At 36.1% G+C, this 19,112-nt stretch overlaps 2 protein-coding genes across 2 annotated transcripts; both read right to left on the bottom strand.

The window, feature by feature from the left end:
- Positions 1-1,446: 1,446 nt before the first annotated feature.
- LOC128223569 (uncharacterized) lies at positions 1,447-11,738 on the bottom strand. The gene is made up of 14 exons (XM_052932846.1): positions 10,935-11,738; positions 10,627-10,809; positions 9,773-10,289; positions 9,250-9,366; positions 8,498-8,811; positions 8,017-8,124; positions 7,630-7,786; positions 7,315-7,498; positions 5,904-7,171; positions 4,956-5,269; positions 4,341-4,529; positions 3,625-3,937; positions 2,888-3,412; positions 1,447-2,697 (listed from the first exon to the last, which is right to left on the bottom strand). Exons 1-14 carry the CDS (start codon positions 11,604-11,606, stop codon positions 2,417-2,419), a joined length of 5,142 nt encoding a protein of 1,713 aa, XP_052788806.1. The 5' UTR covers positions 11,607-11,738; the 3' UTR covers positions 1,447-2,416.
- A 120-nt stretch (positions 11,739-11,858) lies between these two features.
- Positions 11,859-14,174, bottom strand: LOC128224186 (uncharacterized). Its single transcript, XM_052933938.1, has 4 exons — positions 14,068-14,174; positions 13,600-13,828; positions 12,403-13,383; positions 11,859-12,278 (listed from the first exon to the last, which is right to left on the bottom strand). The coding sequence occupies exons 1-4, from the start codon at positions 14,089-14,091 to the stop codon at positions 11,992-11,994; spliced, it is 1,521 nt and encodes a 506-aa protein (XP_052789898.1). The 5' UTR covers positions 14,092-14,174; the 3' UTR covers positions 11,859-11,991.
- Between the last annotated feature and the right edge of the window lie 4,938 nt (positions 14,175-19,112).

Below are 19,112 nucleotides of genomic sequence, written 5' to 3'. Positions count from 1 at the left end.
CAGAATAGTCAACAGAAAAAGGAAAGCCACTAGTGGTTCTAGTTGTGGACACCAGTGGAAACGAATTGAATCAATATAGACAGGCCATCGAAAATTCAGTTTAAGGACTCTGATATATTTTGTAAATGCTTTTAACAATATTTTGTATAAATTTTAAATCCACTAGTGATTCTGTTGGGACACCCAGTGGAAAAGAAATATAGGCAGATCAGTGAACATTTAGTTTAGAGACTTGTAATATTTTGTTAATATTTTCTTAGCAATATTGTTGTATATATTTTATATATGTTTGTGTATGTACAAGTTATTAAATGTGCTGTTTAACTTGATAAAAATATAATATAAATCTTAATTTCTATTCTTTTTTTTCTTTTTTTTACTTTTATTGAATGAGTTACAGAGTTAAATGAATTATTGATTAATGAGCAAGAATTTAAGTATTGAGGGATGTTTTTGTCAGGGGTCGTATGTATGTTTACAAAAGCTGCCAGAATTATCATAAATATACAACATAGATTTGACTGATTTAAAGTCAGGAAAAGGCTGTGAAAGGTGTTTTTAAAATGCTTTATTTCTGGAGCTTCAGGGGGCCTCCGGCCCCCTGGATCCATAGCCATGGCGTTGCCCTGGACCCACCGGGGGCCCTGCCCCCCTGGACCCCAGCTTTGATTTTCAGTATTTTGAAAATTTTCAACTTTCACCCATGCAAGTTATATGACGTCGTCAGGCCTATCATACCATCCAATATGACGGCGTCACGCCTATCAAACCATCCTATATGACGTCGTCAGGCCTATCATACCATCCTATATGACGTCGTCAGGCCAATCATACCATCCTATATGACGTCTTCACGCATATCATACCATCCTATATGACGTCGTCACACCTATCATACCAGCCCATATATAAAGTTGTCACACTTAGCATACCATCATATATGACGTTGTTACACCTATCATACCATCCTATATAACGTCGTCAGGCCTATTATACCATCATATATGACGTCGTCACGCATATCATAACAACCTTTATGAGGTAGTCACGCCTATCATACCATCCTATATGACGTCTTCACGCCTATCATACCATCCTATATGACGTCGTCAAACCTATCATACCAGCCCATATATAAAGTTGTCACACCTATAATACCTTTATATATGACGTCGTCACGCCTATCATACTATCCTATATGACGTCGTCAAACCTATCATACTAGCCGTGATAACGTTGTCACTCCTTTTATACCAGCCAAGATGACGTCGTCACACCTATAATACAAACCGTTGACGTTGAAAGCAATGGAAGTTAGTGGAATTAATGAAATGGGACCAAAATCTTAAACTACAGAAAAGATCATCATTTAGAATTCAAGACAAAACTTAAAGATTCCTTCCTATGAGTACACGAAATATACCCTGGTAGTGAAAACAAGAATACTAATATACATATTTATTTATTCGTTTTGGACGGACACATTTGGATGGAATCATTACACAATAAATCATATACATGTATAACCTTTGTACGTTTGATGCTAGATTCAAATATGACGGGATTATTACGTGCTTTTAGTTTAACACAACGCGAACGAGAATAAATTGTTATGCTTTATAGCACACATTACGAGTACATTCACTATATATGATTTCTAATAATATACACGATATGATATACACATTATAACACCATTTTACCCTATTCCGTATAAATAGAACACAATTATCTACCCTTATGCACTATATTTAACTCGACAAATATACTACAGTAAAAACGGTATCATCTATTAAATAAAAATAGAACTATAATTATAAATATGTTAAAGCTTTATAATCTTGAGAATATCTAAAACTAGTTTATCAAATATTTAAAGCTGAGAAAGAGGCTAACTTTCTTAAGAGGAATAATTAACAAATAAACCCAGAAGATGAGTCGGCTTATATCTCAAAAGAGCTTCTTGCGCGTTACTTGTCCTGCCGACTCAATTGCAAACTTATATTGTTCTATGATCGTATATAATTTTCAAAGATACTTTAAAGTATTTGAGTGTGCTAGAATTTAACAAGACACTGTTTTTAGTTTGCCTTTAAGTGTTCATTTTAAACAAAAACTATATCCTAGCCGGAACAAAGAAACCATGACTATTGACTTTATTGTATCCCTATGCAACATTCATGTTAGTATTAAAAGAATACCAGAAAGAAGGAAATAAAGTTACAACTTGCTACTATACAAAATAGACATACATGTTATCATATTTGAAGCACTGTTGAAATATATATGAAGCACTGTTGATATACATATGAAGCACTGTTTACTGTAACACAAAATATCGTTCTAGCACAAAAAAACTCAACGGAAAGTACAATTTATACATTATACAGTTATTCAAAGCAGCACAGTCGTAATGCTAATAACGGTAAACAAAACCGTATCGCGTCTGAAATCCAGTCAGTCCTATAGCATTGATTGTAATATGGAGCTCCGTAATAACTGGAGAAACAATGGTGGACGTTGGCACAGGTACTGTATATTGTAGACTTCCGGTGTTCTGCAGCTCTAGTAGATCAGTATAACCGGACTGAGAACCTATCATAACATCATATCGCAATTCAAACTCGGTGTGTTCGAAAACCGACTGCCAGTCCAAAAAGAGAGTAGAGTTGGAAAATACTGTCTTCACTGGTTGCCCTGTAACAGAAAATCAGGACTTAAGAAAAGACGTAAACGCACAAAACAAATGTCAATATTTCTCTTGATATATCTTAATTGAAAAGACAGGGGTATGTTATTTGGTAAATTGTTATAATAATATATACAACCCGACAACCAATATCATTTACAAGAGTTAGTAGCGTTTTTGTTTCAATGTTAACGCCACCTGTTAGGCCTGGTCCATTTGGCAAACTACGAATATCTTTGGATACTTCGGCACTGTGACCTATGCGATTTATAGCTCTGACTTCTGCCGTATAGATGACATTTTCCTGCATTCTTATATTCACTTCCGTAAACGTATGTCTTTTGCATGGACTCCACTTTCTTTCAGAGAAATTGCCGACGAGAATTCTGTACTCGTATCCAGATATATAGCGAACATCTTGAAAACCAGTCCATTCCAAGCATAACTTATTTTGGTTAGACTGTGTACACGTGGTTTCGTCGCAATCCCGAAGTGTCGGCGAGTACTCGTTCAGCGGTACAACATTAACGATCGCATCATCTGTTGTAGGGACATGTCTTATTACATTCACTTTTGTCGACGCAAATGTCTCCAATTCCATACCATTGACACAGACAACGTTCACAAATACTTCGGATTTATTTTCAATGGCCACTAATTTACATCCTTCGATGCTGTCCGACACTTGCATTGGAATGATATCTGACTGCCCGCCCACATTTCCTGTAAATTGAAAACAAAAATCATAAAATATTTTACGCAATCTGTCACAATCAATAAAACGTATGTTTTATTGTATGCAATGGATACTACACGGACAAGCGCAGTTGCAAAACTTTCACCCCAAATAGCTTGTTCCTTTGAAAAGAACAATTATCAAACACAAACAACCACTTTTAAACGTAATTCAATATCCATAAAACTTCCAAGTATACCTAGTCCACAGGAACAGTACGCTATGCCACTTTCTTCATCATTCGCAGACCACCTTGCAAATATCGTGTCGTTTAGGTCACTGGCTCGAAACTCTGCTTTAATCTCAACAACGTCAGGCGGTGTCCTGTCTATCTTTATTGTGTTACCTTTTAAAGTAGAGGTCAGACCAGCATTGTTTTCGACAATGACCGTAACAAATATGGATGTACCATGTGAAGCGTTGAGTGAGACAATGCCATCGGACCCATGAAACTTATTTTGAAAAGTCTGCAACTGATAACCATTTTCTGTCGTCCCAATCCCGAGTGACCACTGAAATAAAAACAAAATGATACTAAAATAGTATATGGATATTTTCCTATATAAACATTCAGCAATTTAACGTTCGAATACATATTCCAGTTTACGCTTCAAGCTTGACTCGACTGTCGGGTCACAGTGCTTTTAATAAACAATCTTATCTACCGGGATGTAAACATATACAGGCGAACCCCGTTGGCTTTAACTGGCTCGGTTTCATCGTTGGCTCAAACTGGATGTAAAGAAACGATTTCTTTCTACTTAAGGTAAACATCTCGCTTGACTCGAATTTCCAGAGGCTCGAGGTATTTTCGCCAGTTTTTGAGTTCGAGCCAACGGGGTTCAACTGAACTTGAATTTTAAACCAAACAATTGTAATGATGCCTGTGAATCTTGTGTTTACACAGTTATTTACCTTTCGTATTCCACTTTCTCTATCGAGAATAAAAGGAACTACACGTATAGTAGAAGGCCCTATTTGTCGTACTTTCACCACGTCAAGCACGTGTCCAATATCCATATCACACTCACTGATGTTCAGATGAATACTGTCAGACTTTGCATTTTCGTCAAAATACAACGAGAACAGATCTTGTTTGGTTTCCTTGCATAGAAAATTATATTCGAATGCATACGACCTATTGTAGTTCTTAACTAAGGAAATTGGAACTTTGTTATAGCCATGTTGAAGTACAAGTCTAGTGTCATCAAGGCAGAAATCACTTATTCCATTGATCCTATATGCCTTGTATCTCTCGCACGATATATTAAACTGTATATAGTCACTACCAATTGAATTATTCGAGATAGGTAATGATGATGCATTCCAATGCCTACAAATATAGCCGGTGGGTGCAGACGAATCAATTGTTACTGAGGCTGACACCGAAATTTCACTTTCATGACCAGCACCATCAATTGCTTTAACTAATCCTTTGTAAGACATGCCCTGCTGCAAAGTTATGTTCCTAAAGAAACCGTTCGTTTGTAAGCCCGTGGTTTGAAAATTGACAGTTGTATAATTGGTTACACTGGCTTCAACGTACGCAACCTCATACGACCGTATTCCAGACAAATGATCCGTGAAGCCATACCAAGATATTTCAAATTCTGTTGTTGAAGACTGAAAATGCCGATTAGAAAATGATCGTGTGTTGAACACCGTGCCCTGAATCGGAATATCAATATCAATCATAAAGCCATCTGAATTTCCTGTTGTATGCAACCCAAGGATATTGTATGAAGAAACAGTGCAATAGTATCGCGTGCCATGTAGCAGGGAGCTTGTGTTAAATGTTATCTGAGTATTCACCCCAACATTCGTCAATCCATAAACATCGCTGCCTGAAATTCAAATCAACATGTTAATTTCGTATAATTCTTGATATGTGAAAAACTACAGAAACAAGCTCAGTTGCTAAACATAACACAAGGTTACCATTCACAGTCTCTTTAGACAGGAAATTGTGACAACATTAGAATATAAGCGCGAGGCGACTTTTTACAGCTTCCACACGGCACTCACAAAACCGCTGTAAATATAGTAGCCAAAAGTTTAAAACGACCAAAAAGCATTAGATATAATACACACTCGTTTGATGCTGATTTTAAACATGCTTACCATTTGGGCTTGTCCCTAATGCGACTTCGAAGTATGCAATTTTACTCTGATTTTCTTTGAATACCTTGTTCCAACAGCAAGTTACAGTGCTTGTTGCATTTAAGACGTCAACGTCTTCTTGGCAGTCTTCATTAGAATCCAAAATTTTACGTTTCGTACTCTGTTGTGGGGGAGTCGTATCGATGAGTATCGTAGGAGAAATGTATGTGCCAAAGTGGTCATAATTGTACCAAACACGTACATAAATGACATACTTATTGTCTCGCAAAAGAGTTTTGTTGTCTGGCAAACAGTACACAAACTGATTTCTCTTTCCAACGTCCTTCCATGGCATTTCCTTCGACAAATCATATATACCTTCTCCGATCGGTTGGTTTGTAAGACCTGCGCTCCATTCATATCTTTCAAATGCCGATTCGTTCCCTGATATAATATTCCAATTTCCACTCAAACAATTCGATGAAGCTGTCGTTCCCTCGTGAGTTTCAGTCAATCCCGCTACGACACGAAGTGTTGGAAGTTCATTTGCAATTTCCGAAACATTCATAGAGTTACACGTTATGTTATCTTTTTTCATAGTACACGGTTTCCCAAAGACGGCGCACGTGCAATCACTATTGCAGAAATGAACGTCGCATGAGTGCTTGACTAATTCCAGTCTGCCTGTTGAAATGTTGCCATGTCTTGATGAACCAGACAATGCTAGAACCGATGTTCGAGATACGCTACTGTTCAGTCCAATTTTATTCATTGCCCAGATAGAAATAATGACAATGTCATCTGGTTTTATTGTTTCAACTAATGTGATAGACGTATTCATTTCGGAATGTTGATTACTTGCTGTTACTACTATTGTCTCATTTGACAGTTCATTACCACTATATGTTCTGCTTAGAGTTATGAAGTAGGACTCTATTTCAGATTCAGGATCAATAAATCCATACCATGTCAATGTTACGTTTGAAAGCATCTCACCTCCATTTTTCTTAAACGTATTCCAGTTCAGAGGGGGCTTAAATCCACCAACATGTGGTGGTGAGGAGTCAACAGTGATGTTTTCTGATATTGCTTCTGTGCAAAGATCAGCAAGATTACACCCTGTAACCGTTACGAAGTATTTATCTCCATTATTTAACAAATCATTTTCGTGAAGACTAATTGTTAGCTTGTCAATATTCCCGACGTGTAGATATTCCACAGGAGTATGACCGTCATGATGGGTTTTCAAAGTTAAAATGTGGCTCACGATTGGACTTTGTTTATCCTCAAACTTCCATTTTAGTTTTAATAGTGATCTTTCCCATTGGCCATTGTTTGAAGATACCCCACTCATATCATGACGTATTTGAGGGCGTTCGAAAATAACTGGTGCGGTGGTGTCGATTCGGAAATAATCTGACGTTTGATTTGTGAAGATTTTAGCTTTATTAAACGCCCTTACAGTTACAAAGAGGTTTATGTTTTCTGGCAAAGAAAGTCCGGTCAACACAATACTGTTCCGTAACTGGCAGTGCTTGTATGGTAGATATTTGCAATTAGATGGAGAATCACCGATGCAAATGTCAAAATGATCCAGGCCAGATTCCGGGTCTTGAAAACCAACCCATTGTACCGTTACGGAGCCTCTACAGAACAAAATTTTAACAGTGTATGGAATTCATTTTGCTGCCATTAAAAAATAAATAGGCGTAGTGTTTTGGTAAAAAGGTAATATTTAATCAGTCGGCTAGTATTTCAAAAGAACAATGTCCCTACATAGATTACATACCTGTTAGCAACATATCGATGGTGTTTGGATCCCGAACCAATACTAACAAGTCCTTGAATCGGGGGAGAAGGGTCAATAACTATCCCATTTGAGGTTCGCTTCTGGCAAAGTCCTGCGTTATTGCAAGCATTTACGGTTGCATAATACCTTGTGCCATGTTGAAAATTGTCCAGCCATTTAAAGTCTGTAAAAAAATTGAGAATATTAAATTGATGTTATATATGATATTATTCTATGACATTAGCCTGGAAACTGTAAAAGAAAAACCTATTTGTAGTATTATGAAATGAAATTTATACAATTGGTTTTAATTACCTTCTCTAAGGCCAACGTTAATTATGCTTTCCACATTGTCAACGAATGGACGAGTCCCTAAACCGACCTCATAGTACGCCATGCCACTGTGTGGATCGTTGAATCCTTTCCAGTGGATATGTATTTCCGTTGATGTATTTTGGAAGTCGATATCAGTCTAAAAAAGCAAATGTATGCAGTCTAATTCAAATATAACCACAGGCAGATATCATGGAAATAATTAATTAAATACAAGGTTGTTACGCGCGTCTAGATTATTAACACGAAGTTTATAACGCAACTGGGAAATATGACACAAACTTATTCCACATACTTACCAAGAGAAAGCATAAAGTTATTTCGTTTTATAATAAGTTTTATTCTAGTTTACGTGTATTATAAAATTACCGCATCTTTACGTGTCCCATCAAAAACAAAGCCAAGCTCTGGGGGACTACTGTCAAATGACAAAGACCGTGAGACCGTTCTTGATGGCAATCCGGCTCTATTGAACGCCTGCAAAAAATACAGCAAGTTATGCTTTTAAACTTCTACTATCTACAGTGTGAAATGTATTTGACATATTAATTAGACAAAATATAAACCACTGAAACAAATGTTTGGCCCATCAAACATATATTTTTAAAATTATATCCTACATATACATCTATATGAACCATCAGAAGATAAGGTAAACATAAGGTTTGTCGTTTTTGTAATATGTATCCTATTCTGTTTAATGAATTTAACGGAAAGCATGACACCTGTGTAATGCATTTTGTACTTCCATTTTCCAAGTCACATATTTAAATTTAAAATCTAGCACATGGATGTTGCCAATAATTTCGACAAGCGTAATAAATACAATGATTTGTGAAATGAAACTTACCTTAACATTAATGAAATATGTAGATCCATCCCTAAGAGCATTTTCCATTGCTATTTCAATGACGTCAACCGATTCCTGCTTGGACTCGACAGTATCACATAGATTAACGTATGTGCCGATACAAACTTCAAAAAAGTCTATTCCGCTCTCATGGTCCATAAAGTTACTTAATCGAACTGATAATATATGGCTCGAGAAATATCTAGGTGAGTACAAATTACTTTGAATGTGGATATCTCCCACAAATGGAGGCGTTGTATCGACAAGTACTTCATCTGACGATACCTTTGTTTCATGTCCCGCAAAATCTACAGCTGTGCACAATAACACAAAATTATTAAATACACACAAATAGACACACATATAAACCTAATATTTCGTTTCATCGATACATATTTTTTAAAGTTAACAGATTTTAGTAATTTCTAGTTTCAATTTACTATCTGTAAGCATTTTGTTTATATATATATTCTGATTTAGTTTCAGATTGTGTGTATAAAACGAGGTTAAAATCAGTTATTTCAAAACTGAATACAGTCGAACCCCGTTGGCTCGAACTCCAAGGGACCGGCGAAAATATCTCGAGCCTCGAGGAGTTCGAGCCAAGCGGGAATTCTTACATTCATTTTAATGAAATCGGTCCTTTAGATCAAGTTCGAGCCAAAGAGGAAACGGGGTTCGACTGTATATTAACTACGTACACTTATTTATTCCGGTGTATTACGAAAAATTGTGTAAAGAAACCATCATACCTTTAACTGTTACAAAAAATGATGCTCCATTTAGGACAGCTTGAATATCTTCGTTTACGGAATGAACATGACCAACGTTTCTGAAATGCATGATATCATCTTGACCCCTCCTGTGACCTGAAATTTGAAAACTAACGCTGATTTATATAATACAGGAAGGATACATTTTCATTTAAATAAGTAAATGTGAAACTATGGAGATTAGCCCATTCGCAGAATGCATATCGCGGGCTTCGTGGAAGACGGTTGTAACTCAATTAATAAATAGAAGGCGTTATAACAGTCTTGAGTTAAAACTCCGATATGTTTGTCTATAACCTTACAACATCAACTTGGCCAGGTATTGGGGTTGCAACCCTTTGCATAATCAGTGCTTGTACCGTGTGTTCAATGTAGTTTTATAACGTATTTCAGCAGACATATAACCAACTGTATAGTAATAAAATATGCTTGAAATACGACATTGAAATAACAATAAGATTAACCAAAATTCATAACGGTGTCTATAACAGCCTAAACGTACCTATTGCAAGCATATAATAGTCAATATCACGGTCATATCCCATCATTGAAGAGTGCACATTATCTGCAAAACCTTTCCAGTATATTTTGATACTTCTTAAATTTGCAACAAAGCCATTTGTGTTTTCTATTAAAACGTTTCCGGCTGAGGGTGGCTCACGGTCTACTACAAACCCATCACTGCATTCTTGAATCGAACTCAAGTGTTCTGTTGAATATTCACGCTCTACTATCGATTCATCCGCAAACGCACATATGTAATATCGTATGTTCTGCATAAGGTGAGTGATATCAAACGTCGCATAACCATTCCCCGTTGTTAGAGAGTTTTGGCATTGTGAACTTTTGTCACAATCGCCAGACGGAGGTAATGTAGATGTTGTCACCAGATACCACGTTAAATTACGCTGATCGGCATAAAGCATGACTCCAACCACCGCAGACTTCCCGTTGGCAAAATCAAGCTCATTATTCTGTAGAATTTCGTATTGTTCGCCAACATTTGAGCTGTGTTTAATCTGAAAATAATTTGAGGAGAAGCAACATTGAAAATTGAAAAACAGAGCGTCGTTGATATCAAAACTAGCAATTCAGCCATTGTTCGTCTGCACAATTGATTTGACAAGAGAAAAAAGGGTTACATGAATCAAGAAAATGAAGTTTTAAAACAGTTTGTCGGGATTCGAACCATCATTCATTATGATGGAACGATATTGTGCCAAATCCGAGAAAATATTCGTATTTTAATCATTTGGTAGTGAAATTATAAAGAAAAAACATACATATCTAACATCCTGTTTCAATTTCACCCAAATTTGAATGGGCGGCATACTTGTTAAGAAGTTACGTACTTACCTCCAGTACGTGTTTCCATGCATTTGACGTAAGTTCAAAGTCGAATATGGTCCTATCTGTATTCGTATTTGAAACGTTGGTTTTCGCGCAAGACGTCATTTCGTTTCCAGCAGTTGAAAATGCCCGTATACATCCGTATGTATTTGTCTTTAATGATGTTTCAGGCGCAATGCATATATTCACCTGAAAACATCATGGAGACAAATAGAAAGCAATATAAATATTTTACGCATGGCAGACGAATTGGCCGCTATGTTTAGAACTAATTCGAACATTTTAACTAAACATTAACAAAATAACGTCTTTACCTCAAATGTGCTTCCAGTGATGTTCAACAGCTTCCAAGACGAAATCTGTCTTTTACAAGCTTCATCCAAGCACAATGACCACTGATGGAATAAAATTCCACTGTCAGCCTGGAAGGGTATCCCATTCATGTGTACAAGCAAACAGCTCACGTTTGAGTTTCTTAATTCTGACGTGCTTACCAATTCGTTTCTGACAGGGCTTTCAACATGAAATATTTGTGTTAAATTTGATTCAGAGCACGTGTTTATTTTGTTACAAACACGCATTTTTATTTCAATGGTCGTAACGCCCTTTGGAGTTTGAAACCCTTCATATGACTGTGAAAGATAACTGCCAACATCTACAAAGGTCACATCTTGGTAATCCGTTTTTTCTGATGCGATGTCAGTGAACATACCTAGTTGAACGCGCAGGGATTGCCGTGAAATCTTGTCGTCCGTTGTCCACGATACAGTTGGATTTAACAACGCTCTGGAAGTAATGAACTCTGTATGACCCTTTTCTTTAATAGTCATGTGATGTTCGATTGTGTCTTCTGTGATAATGTCAAAACATGGCTCTTCGGTAAATGACGTAAAATATACCAACTCAGAATTATTTGTTTCGTTGAATAGTAGCATATCATTTGAATAAATCTTTGTATTCGCTGTGGTGCTGTTGTTAAATTTCATCTCATATAACTTCCCTATTAGTAACGGTTCATTAAAGCAGAACCGTGTCCTGTTTACTTGTCTTAAACTTGTAATTGGTTTGCTCGCTTTCCCAAAGAAAACTTTGGTATTAGATATAACGTCCGTTTCGTTAACGATAAAAACACCGTTTGAACTTGATATTGTTTCTCCGCCAGAACAGGAAGCTTTAATATTATAAAATAAAGTGATTCATAATTGAGGTGCTTCGAATGGATGCACGTTTCCGTTGACGATGTCGGAGAAGAAAATTTCACAATGTTGTCAGAACTATTGGACGTCCCAATGCCAACTTGAATATTGATGTTTTCATGATGACGAAAACCGTACCACTTTGCACACAACGTATTTGATGTAAAATGGACATCTACGTCATTCGTTGAATCTTTGTGCAATGGATCAATGTCAAAGACGATGGCTTGCCCAGGTGTATACTTTGATGGAATTTGAAATGTGTCTGAATATGTTTCTCTGCGTAATGACCAGCATTATTATAGACGTGTAATCGAAACCGAAAACCTAGGCTCTGATCGGTATCGAAAGACTGAAGTGACTTTAAGGGGTATCTAATACATCCTCCGGAATATGCACTGCACGGCTCCGAGTCTTCACGGCTCCATTCATAAAATGGGCTAATTGCTTTTCCATTGCATTCTGTAAATTTTCAAAAAGTAAATTTTAGAACCTAGTTCATACTGAGATTAAATATGCATATCATAATTAATACCCAGTCATAATAATCTTAATGACACTAACAATGTGTACCTGTCTGACTTACCTATTTTGAAGAATATTTGGTCTATGTTATTTTCCTGATCAGGTTCATAAAAGCTGTTATTGGTCCAGCCCATGGTGATATGGTTTTCTGAAATGGTAACAACTGGATGCGTGCGCACCTCTGGAGGTGTTTCGTCTATAATGAAAGGTCCAATGATTTGTGTCCTCTCAGATTTGGACTTGCTCAAAGCTTTAAGACTGACGAAAAATCGCTCTCCTGAACTTATTCCTAAATGGGATTTGTGAAAGAAGCGTTTGCCATAAGTAGGTTTATAGTCAAGTATTGAAGGGTGTGTCGTATTCTCAGCGTCATCCCCAAAGCCAATAAAATAGTTTTCTATCTGACTTTCGTCCTCTTGCATATCCCACGTTATTTGAAACTGGTCATTCGGAATAGAGATTGGAGCTTCATTTGTATATAACGGAGTTTTGTCACAAATGAATTCATGTATATTCTGGTCGGAAGTATTTTGATTTTGAATTGGAAACACTCTTACTAAATCTGAAGGGTCATACGCATGCTTACAGATTCCTAAGCACCGTTCATTTTCGTTCAATGCAATAATCTGAAGATCTTTTGTGAACAAGTAGGGTTCTTTATCGTCACAAATAACTGATTCCGAATGCTTGGCATTAAGTATTTTAACATTTCTAAATTCTGGTGGAGATAAATCCCTGACAACACCGTCGGAACAGGCTGCCTTCGATGCGGTTGCGGCGTTGTTTATTGCTATCACACTTGCGTAATACTTCCCTGTAAAATTGGCTTTAAACGTTACTGATGTTTCTCTTCCAATAACTTCCTTAACTTCGATAATAGAATCGTTCTTGTTTTCCGAAAGAATTGATTCCGTGCTTAGGCAATGCTCTGCAAGTGCGACTCTGTACATCATGATACCGCTTTCATGGTCAATAAAGCCATGCCAATGAACAGGTAAGTCATTGTCACTTGTATAATCGATCTCCGGGTTACCATCATATCCTGTTAAAACATAAATCATTGTATATTACTATTCGACTGTATTTATGTCTTAACTTGTGGAATGAATTCACAGCTACATGATAAAGAGTGATACGAATGTTTTGACAAGTTTGGTATTGCAATGTAATAATACGATTATTACGATATTAAGCAGTGCTATAATGACCAAGTTAAACAGGTTTATTACACAATCTCTTTACAAATTGCTTTCAATACCTTCAAAAATAACTCCTGTTTCTGGGGGCGAATAGTCGACCAAAATATCGAGATATTCGATGTTTGTAAGACCTGCGTTATTTCTTGATTTGATCCAAAAATAATAGTTTCTGTTATGATCCGCGACATGCGTGTTATTAGCGACAAGTTGGTTCAATGGAATACTGTAGCCCAAGGTCTGACATAGGCCAATGTCTGGACAATAACAATCAGTTGTTTCACAAGTCTCCTGCAACAACAAAAATGCTAGAAGGGTTAGGTTTGTTTTACTCTCTCTTCTATGTTTTATGTTTGTTACTTACATTATCCGAACTGTCTTTGTTTACATCCTTGAATGTTAAAGACGTTATCAAATGGTATCCTTAATCACACAATTGTTTACGAAAGTGATATAATCAAGTATTTTTATCAAGTACTTGGCGTTCATATCATATGGAATGATACTTGAATGCAAAATCAGAAACTTACATTTGATATTGTATTCGCCTTCATAATCCCTTGACCTAATTCCCGGCCTCCATTCGACGTTCCTAGTCGCCATTCGATGTTCAAAATACCACTGTGTGGATCCAGCGTTTCGAAATAAATTTTCATTTTTGAAAGGTCGTCGGAGTCATGGACGAACAGTTGCCTATTGTCATTTTTTGTTAGCCAAATAATCTTTATAATAGGAGCTGTTCGATCAATGAAAACGGTTCTGTTGTCGTTCAAAGTATTATTTACTATGTCGATAGCCTTAATCGAAAGAGTGTATTTTTCGCCATCTTTTAGTAAAAAGTAATGGCAGTAGGACTGGTTTGTAAAATTGGGTACAAATATTTCTTCTGAAAAGGATTCCTCATTCTTTGAGAAGGAAAACTGAAAGTTTACAATTCCTTTAACAGTTGTTGTTCCGCTGATTGGTAATTCGCCGGAAATTTGGTCATACGTAGCAGAAACTGGAGGTTCTTCTGATATAGTCATAGGTTGAAAAAAGTCATGGTCTATGTAGTAGTTGTTGTAGAAATAGCCTCGCCATTGCATACATATTTCATTGTGATGCGTTTGCCATTCGTATTGTTTAGATGGTGAAGCAGAATTGATATAAAAGAGATTTTGATGTTTCATCATTATCGTTGAGTAGTTGTCATAAAGGACAAACGCTCTCGCATTTCTGGTATTGTCAGCAACATCCTTTACTGTAAGAAGTATTCGATATAGTCTTGGTTTGTCGGCGGTCGTTGTAATAGTAAATGTACCTCCGGCTGTAATGTTACCCAAAGACATGTTATTGACTTTTGAGGACAATATACCATCGTTTACTTCATTCACCGTGATTTCATAAGATTCTATGCCAGATGCGTGTTCAGTTGTTCCACCAGACGGGAAAGGATCCGACCAATCGTCGAAAGAAACTTGAATATCTTGTTCCCTTGTTATCCTTGTGTTAACTGCCAACGGCCTAGTATTTCGCTTTGATGCGCTACACGTATTCGTTTCAGTGCAATGCTTTGGTGACATGGAGTCATACCTGTAGCAAATAACGTTCTTCGTGACTGTCTTGTTGTACGCCTGTGGACTTTTGTTTCTGTTATTGACAAAGTCGTTCGCTATTACGTATCCACCTCCTTTTGCTTCGAATATAACGCACAATCTGAAAAAGGTCATATTTCACTTGAATAATATAGTCCATGGAAACTTTTTTGATTAAATCAAGGTATGGACATTTAGAAGAGAGAAACAATTTTCAGCTACATCCGTTAACAACTATAGTATTTAAGGTTACAGACTTGGAAGCCTGATAATCCCATTATTTTGGTATAATGAAATGATTTGTAGAGAAAACATTAGAAATATGAAAACACACATCGACAATGATATAATTAAGGTAGTAAGACCCTAATGGGCATCGTTTAAAACTATGAACAGATTGAAAATATCTTAATGTGTATCATTTCCTTGAACCAAAACAAAATTTAAAAGAAATTGACCGTCCAAAAACAATATTATTTAATCACAAATCTCCCTACCCCCATCTCAGATTTGTTTTATTAAAACGACAGCAAACGAGAGACAAAAAAATCCTTCATTTCATTTGTTTTGGGGTGGGGGATGCGGTTGGTAAGCCGGGGGGAATGCTATAACAGGGTCTCAAACACTACTTCAATTATCGGGAATTACCGACCGTACATACTACTGTGTGCGAGTGGGAAATGGAATTTCTTTGTCTATTTGCGTTATTCGGCACATTATCAGCGCAGGTTCAACAGGTAGGTCTTTTTGACAGGGAAAAAGCGTGTGATAAAAAATCGCCATAGGCTCGCTAACTTACAGATTTCCGCAACCCGTTTAATAAAATTGTGTTCTATATGACGACTCGTGACAAATCTTTTATATTTTACATGTTAGTTACCACGAAACAATACCCTTTTAAATACTAGCAACATTATATGGGGTCATCAAGCTTAAAATGATAACATTGTCATGAATGACACGATGAAGTGAATAACGCATTTGTACAGTCCTTATCTGCTATATAGCCAACACATCTTACTCATTTTAATGCCCTTCAATCTCTAACCAACGAACGATATATCGTAACATAAATGTTTTATCATCTTAAAGGGACACACTTACAAATGTTAAGTTGGAAACAAATTTGGAAAGTTTTGAAACTTTGTTAAAATCATATAGTTTTACTTAGTTTGCTAAACAAAAACCAAATAGAAACTAGCAGATACCTGGGAGGAAAAAACAAGACCAAACAAATGCAATTTTCAATAGCATTGCTAACGCTTTTATGCAAAATATAGCACGTTGTGTCTTTATTATAAGTGTGGACAATATAGCTCTAATTTCAACTTTTGGTAACGTTTTATCATTAAGCGCTTTGTTCAAATGAAGCTATTTTCTTTTTCGATGTCTGTCGTAACGTAAACGTCTTTAAGTCAACGTTTCGACAATTTACTGCCTTAATCAATTAAGCTTTGTTTAAACTGACCATAAAACTGTTATATTCGAAAGAGATATCACTATGACTTTCGAAAAGAAAGATCATTAGATACGTGCATTGATAAGTTTAATATGTTTTGTCATAGGTAGAAATAACAAAAACATAGGAATAGTAGCAACATTTGCTGTAATGTTTACAAATATCGTCACAATTATAAATTGTGTTTGCATATTCCATAATCCCTAGTTTGTAATTTGATTTATTTATTATTGTCTTATTTTCTTTTTCATAATTGTTTTATAAGATTAATATTATGAATTGATATGCTGTTGGGTACATTAAAACTGCTGCTGATGGGCCTTTAAATGAATTTTAAAATGTGCGTACCTTTCCCCGTTTTGAAGATGGGTTGCACTTTCCGAAACATTGGCTTTTCCGAGAAACGTTTCTGTTGCGTTTACGCTGGCGTGTTGATCGTTTTTGAAACTATAGCTGTCTAAAAGTCTCGACTCACCTATACATGGAACACAAACACAATAAAAATATTTTGTTTAAAACATCAATTATGAAATGTTTAATGTCAGGAAAAACGTATATTCTTACCTCTAACAGGTTTTTGCTGAAGATAGACGTTGGCATCAGTAACACCAAATTTCGATTCTGATATAAAACCTGGCTTTGTGATATTTGTGATATCAATTTTAAAGACAGCACCCATGTCAAACTGAACGATTTTTGGTTGAAAGTTTCCGAAGAAATCTTTTTGGAGTTTGCATTCGCCCGATGGAGATTGCTTTGCCACTCCACCGACGCCTTCACTTATTTGTATACGGCAACTTATGATCGTAGGAGTGTTGTTCAGAGACACTGAAAAAGAATACTAGACTAAGTATGTCTTTCCACTTACTAGAATCAAAGGCAAGAGATGTTTTAATCTGTACTGACATATGAAATATGATGTAAATAAAATACAAGATTGATTGTTAATTGACAGTATGTTTACAATACAACACTTTATCCATGTCTCCCTATGTATCAAAATTAGAAATTAAGTATACCAAGACCAAGACCAAGCCCTGTGATAACCCCTTTGTCACTACGATAGTGACTTGAATGCGATATTGTATTGTATGAAAACCGACTAACACATAGCTAGCTGATATTCACATTTTTGTTAATAATAAATTTCAAGTGTCCGTCAGTAGTGTTACACTTCGACAAACACGTATATTTTCGAAACACGAAATTATTAAAAAAATATTTTAAACTCAATGTGTACCAAGTTTGGGAGTGCGTTTGTCAACGCATTACCTCCTATATCGGAGAGGTAAAAAGAAGATGTTTGAGCGAAACTGTATGGAAAAATTACAATGATATTAACTTAAACAGTAAGCTATTTATTAAAGGCCTTCTTTCGCTTAGGATTAAATAGCTAGAGAAGAAATGAATATAAACTATATAACTATGAAAGAATCTCAGATAAGGTATTTTAAACCCAAGATCAACACAATCCTTTTCAAAAGAAATATATGGGAACCTCCAACGAAATCCCTAACTCGACCACTGTCTCACTTTATGCTAATGAGGAAGATAATTGGGCATTCATTTGGTATTAAAAAACCAACATAATGGGCAAATTGTGTTATGTGCCCCCTTAATTTAGGTTATACTTTCGGTTTTGTTGCATTTTTCATCTTTCTGTGATTTTCAAAGTGTCAAAAATGTAAAGAATAGTCATTTCGATATACATACAAAAGATGGGTTTACATCACTAAAACATAGTAGGACTTTTAAACGTTGTCCTTGCCAACATGGTACAAAACAGTTACGTCACAAGCAACCCTCGAGATTGAAATAATACACGCTCGCTAAAGCACCCGTAAGGAATCTCAATACTTGGGGTTGTTGGTGCCGTGATTATTTCTTTAAGTGTGATGATTCCACGAGTACAATGACAGGGAAAACTATATTATTTCTTTATTCCTCATGCATATATTTTTATTCCCGCATCTCTAATTTATTGAACTTACGCTGGCATGATGTATGTGAGATATTTTTCTCTAACCAAAAGCCTTCAGCACACACGCAATCTTTGGTTAGGCTTGTTGGACATCTGCCTGGCCAGCACTTATGCGTGTCAAATGAGCACATACCTGTGAAGTAAACAACAAATTGTGTTTTGACGTAATGAAAAGATTAATATGTAAATCATCCTCACTGTACGGTATGTTTAATGACGTTTTAATGATTTCGAGAAAACTTACATATCTATATGGCAAGGAATGCTCTCAAGTAGCTTGATGTCAATGTTTATTAGTTAATTCTCTAGACGTTTTACGAATGTGCAAAAAAATAAAGGAACACATTAACATTCAACGAGTGCAAACGTAAGACGCATTTATTTACTCACCTTATCTCAAGGATAAGCTTGAGAATCATTTAAGCATTTGTACCCTATGAACACCTATGTAAACATGGGATGCCAACTGTTATCATATTATTTTGGTTGTATTTGAACAGTTTCATGCTAAGAGGATATCATATTTACACAAAGCTCAAGTATGATTTTCTGGCCTTGAAA

Source organism: Mya arenaria, chromosome 17 (genome assembly GCF_026914265.1).
Source record: "Mya arenaria isolate MELC-2E11 chromosome 17, ASM2691426v1".
Lineage (NCBI taxonomy): Eukaryota > Metazoa > Mollusca > Bivalvia > Myida > Myidae > Mya > Mya arenaria.
The sequence above is the reverse complement of the archived record's forward strand: the minus strand, read 5'-3'. Positions and strand labels throughout refer to the sequence as shown.

Coding starts and splice junctions, on each gene's coding strand:
- LOC128223569 (XM_052932846.1), bottom strand. CDS start 11,606: ATGAAATTTAACAACAGCACCACAGCGAATACAAAGATTTATTCAAAT. Junction 9,367..9,772: donor CTATTATATGCTTGCAATAG/GTACGTTTAGGC, acceptor TTCAAATTTCAG/GTCACAGGAGGGGTCAAGAT. Junction 3,938..4,340: donor GAGAAAGTGGAATACGAAAG/GTAAATAACTGT, acceptor TTTTTATTTCAG/TGGTCACTCGGGATTGGGAC.
- LOC128224186 (XM_052933938.1), bottom strand. CDS start 14,091: ATGAAGGCGAATACAATATCAAAT. Junction 13,384..13,599: donor AACAGGAGTTATTTTTGAAG/GTATTGAAAGCA, acceptor ATGTTTTAACAG/GATATGATGGTAACCCGGAG. Junction 12,279..12,402: donor CCAAATATTCTTCAAAATAG/GTAAGTCAGACA, acceptor GAAAATTTACAG/AATGCAATGGAAAAGCAATT.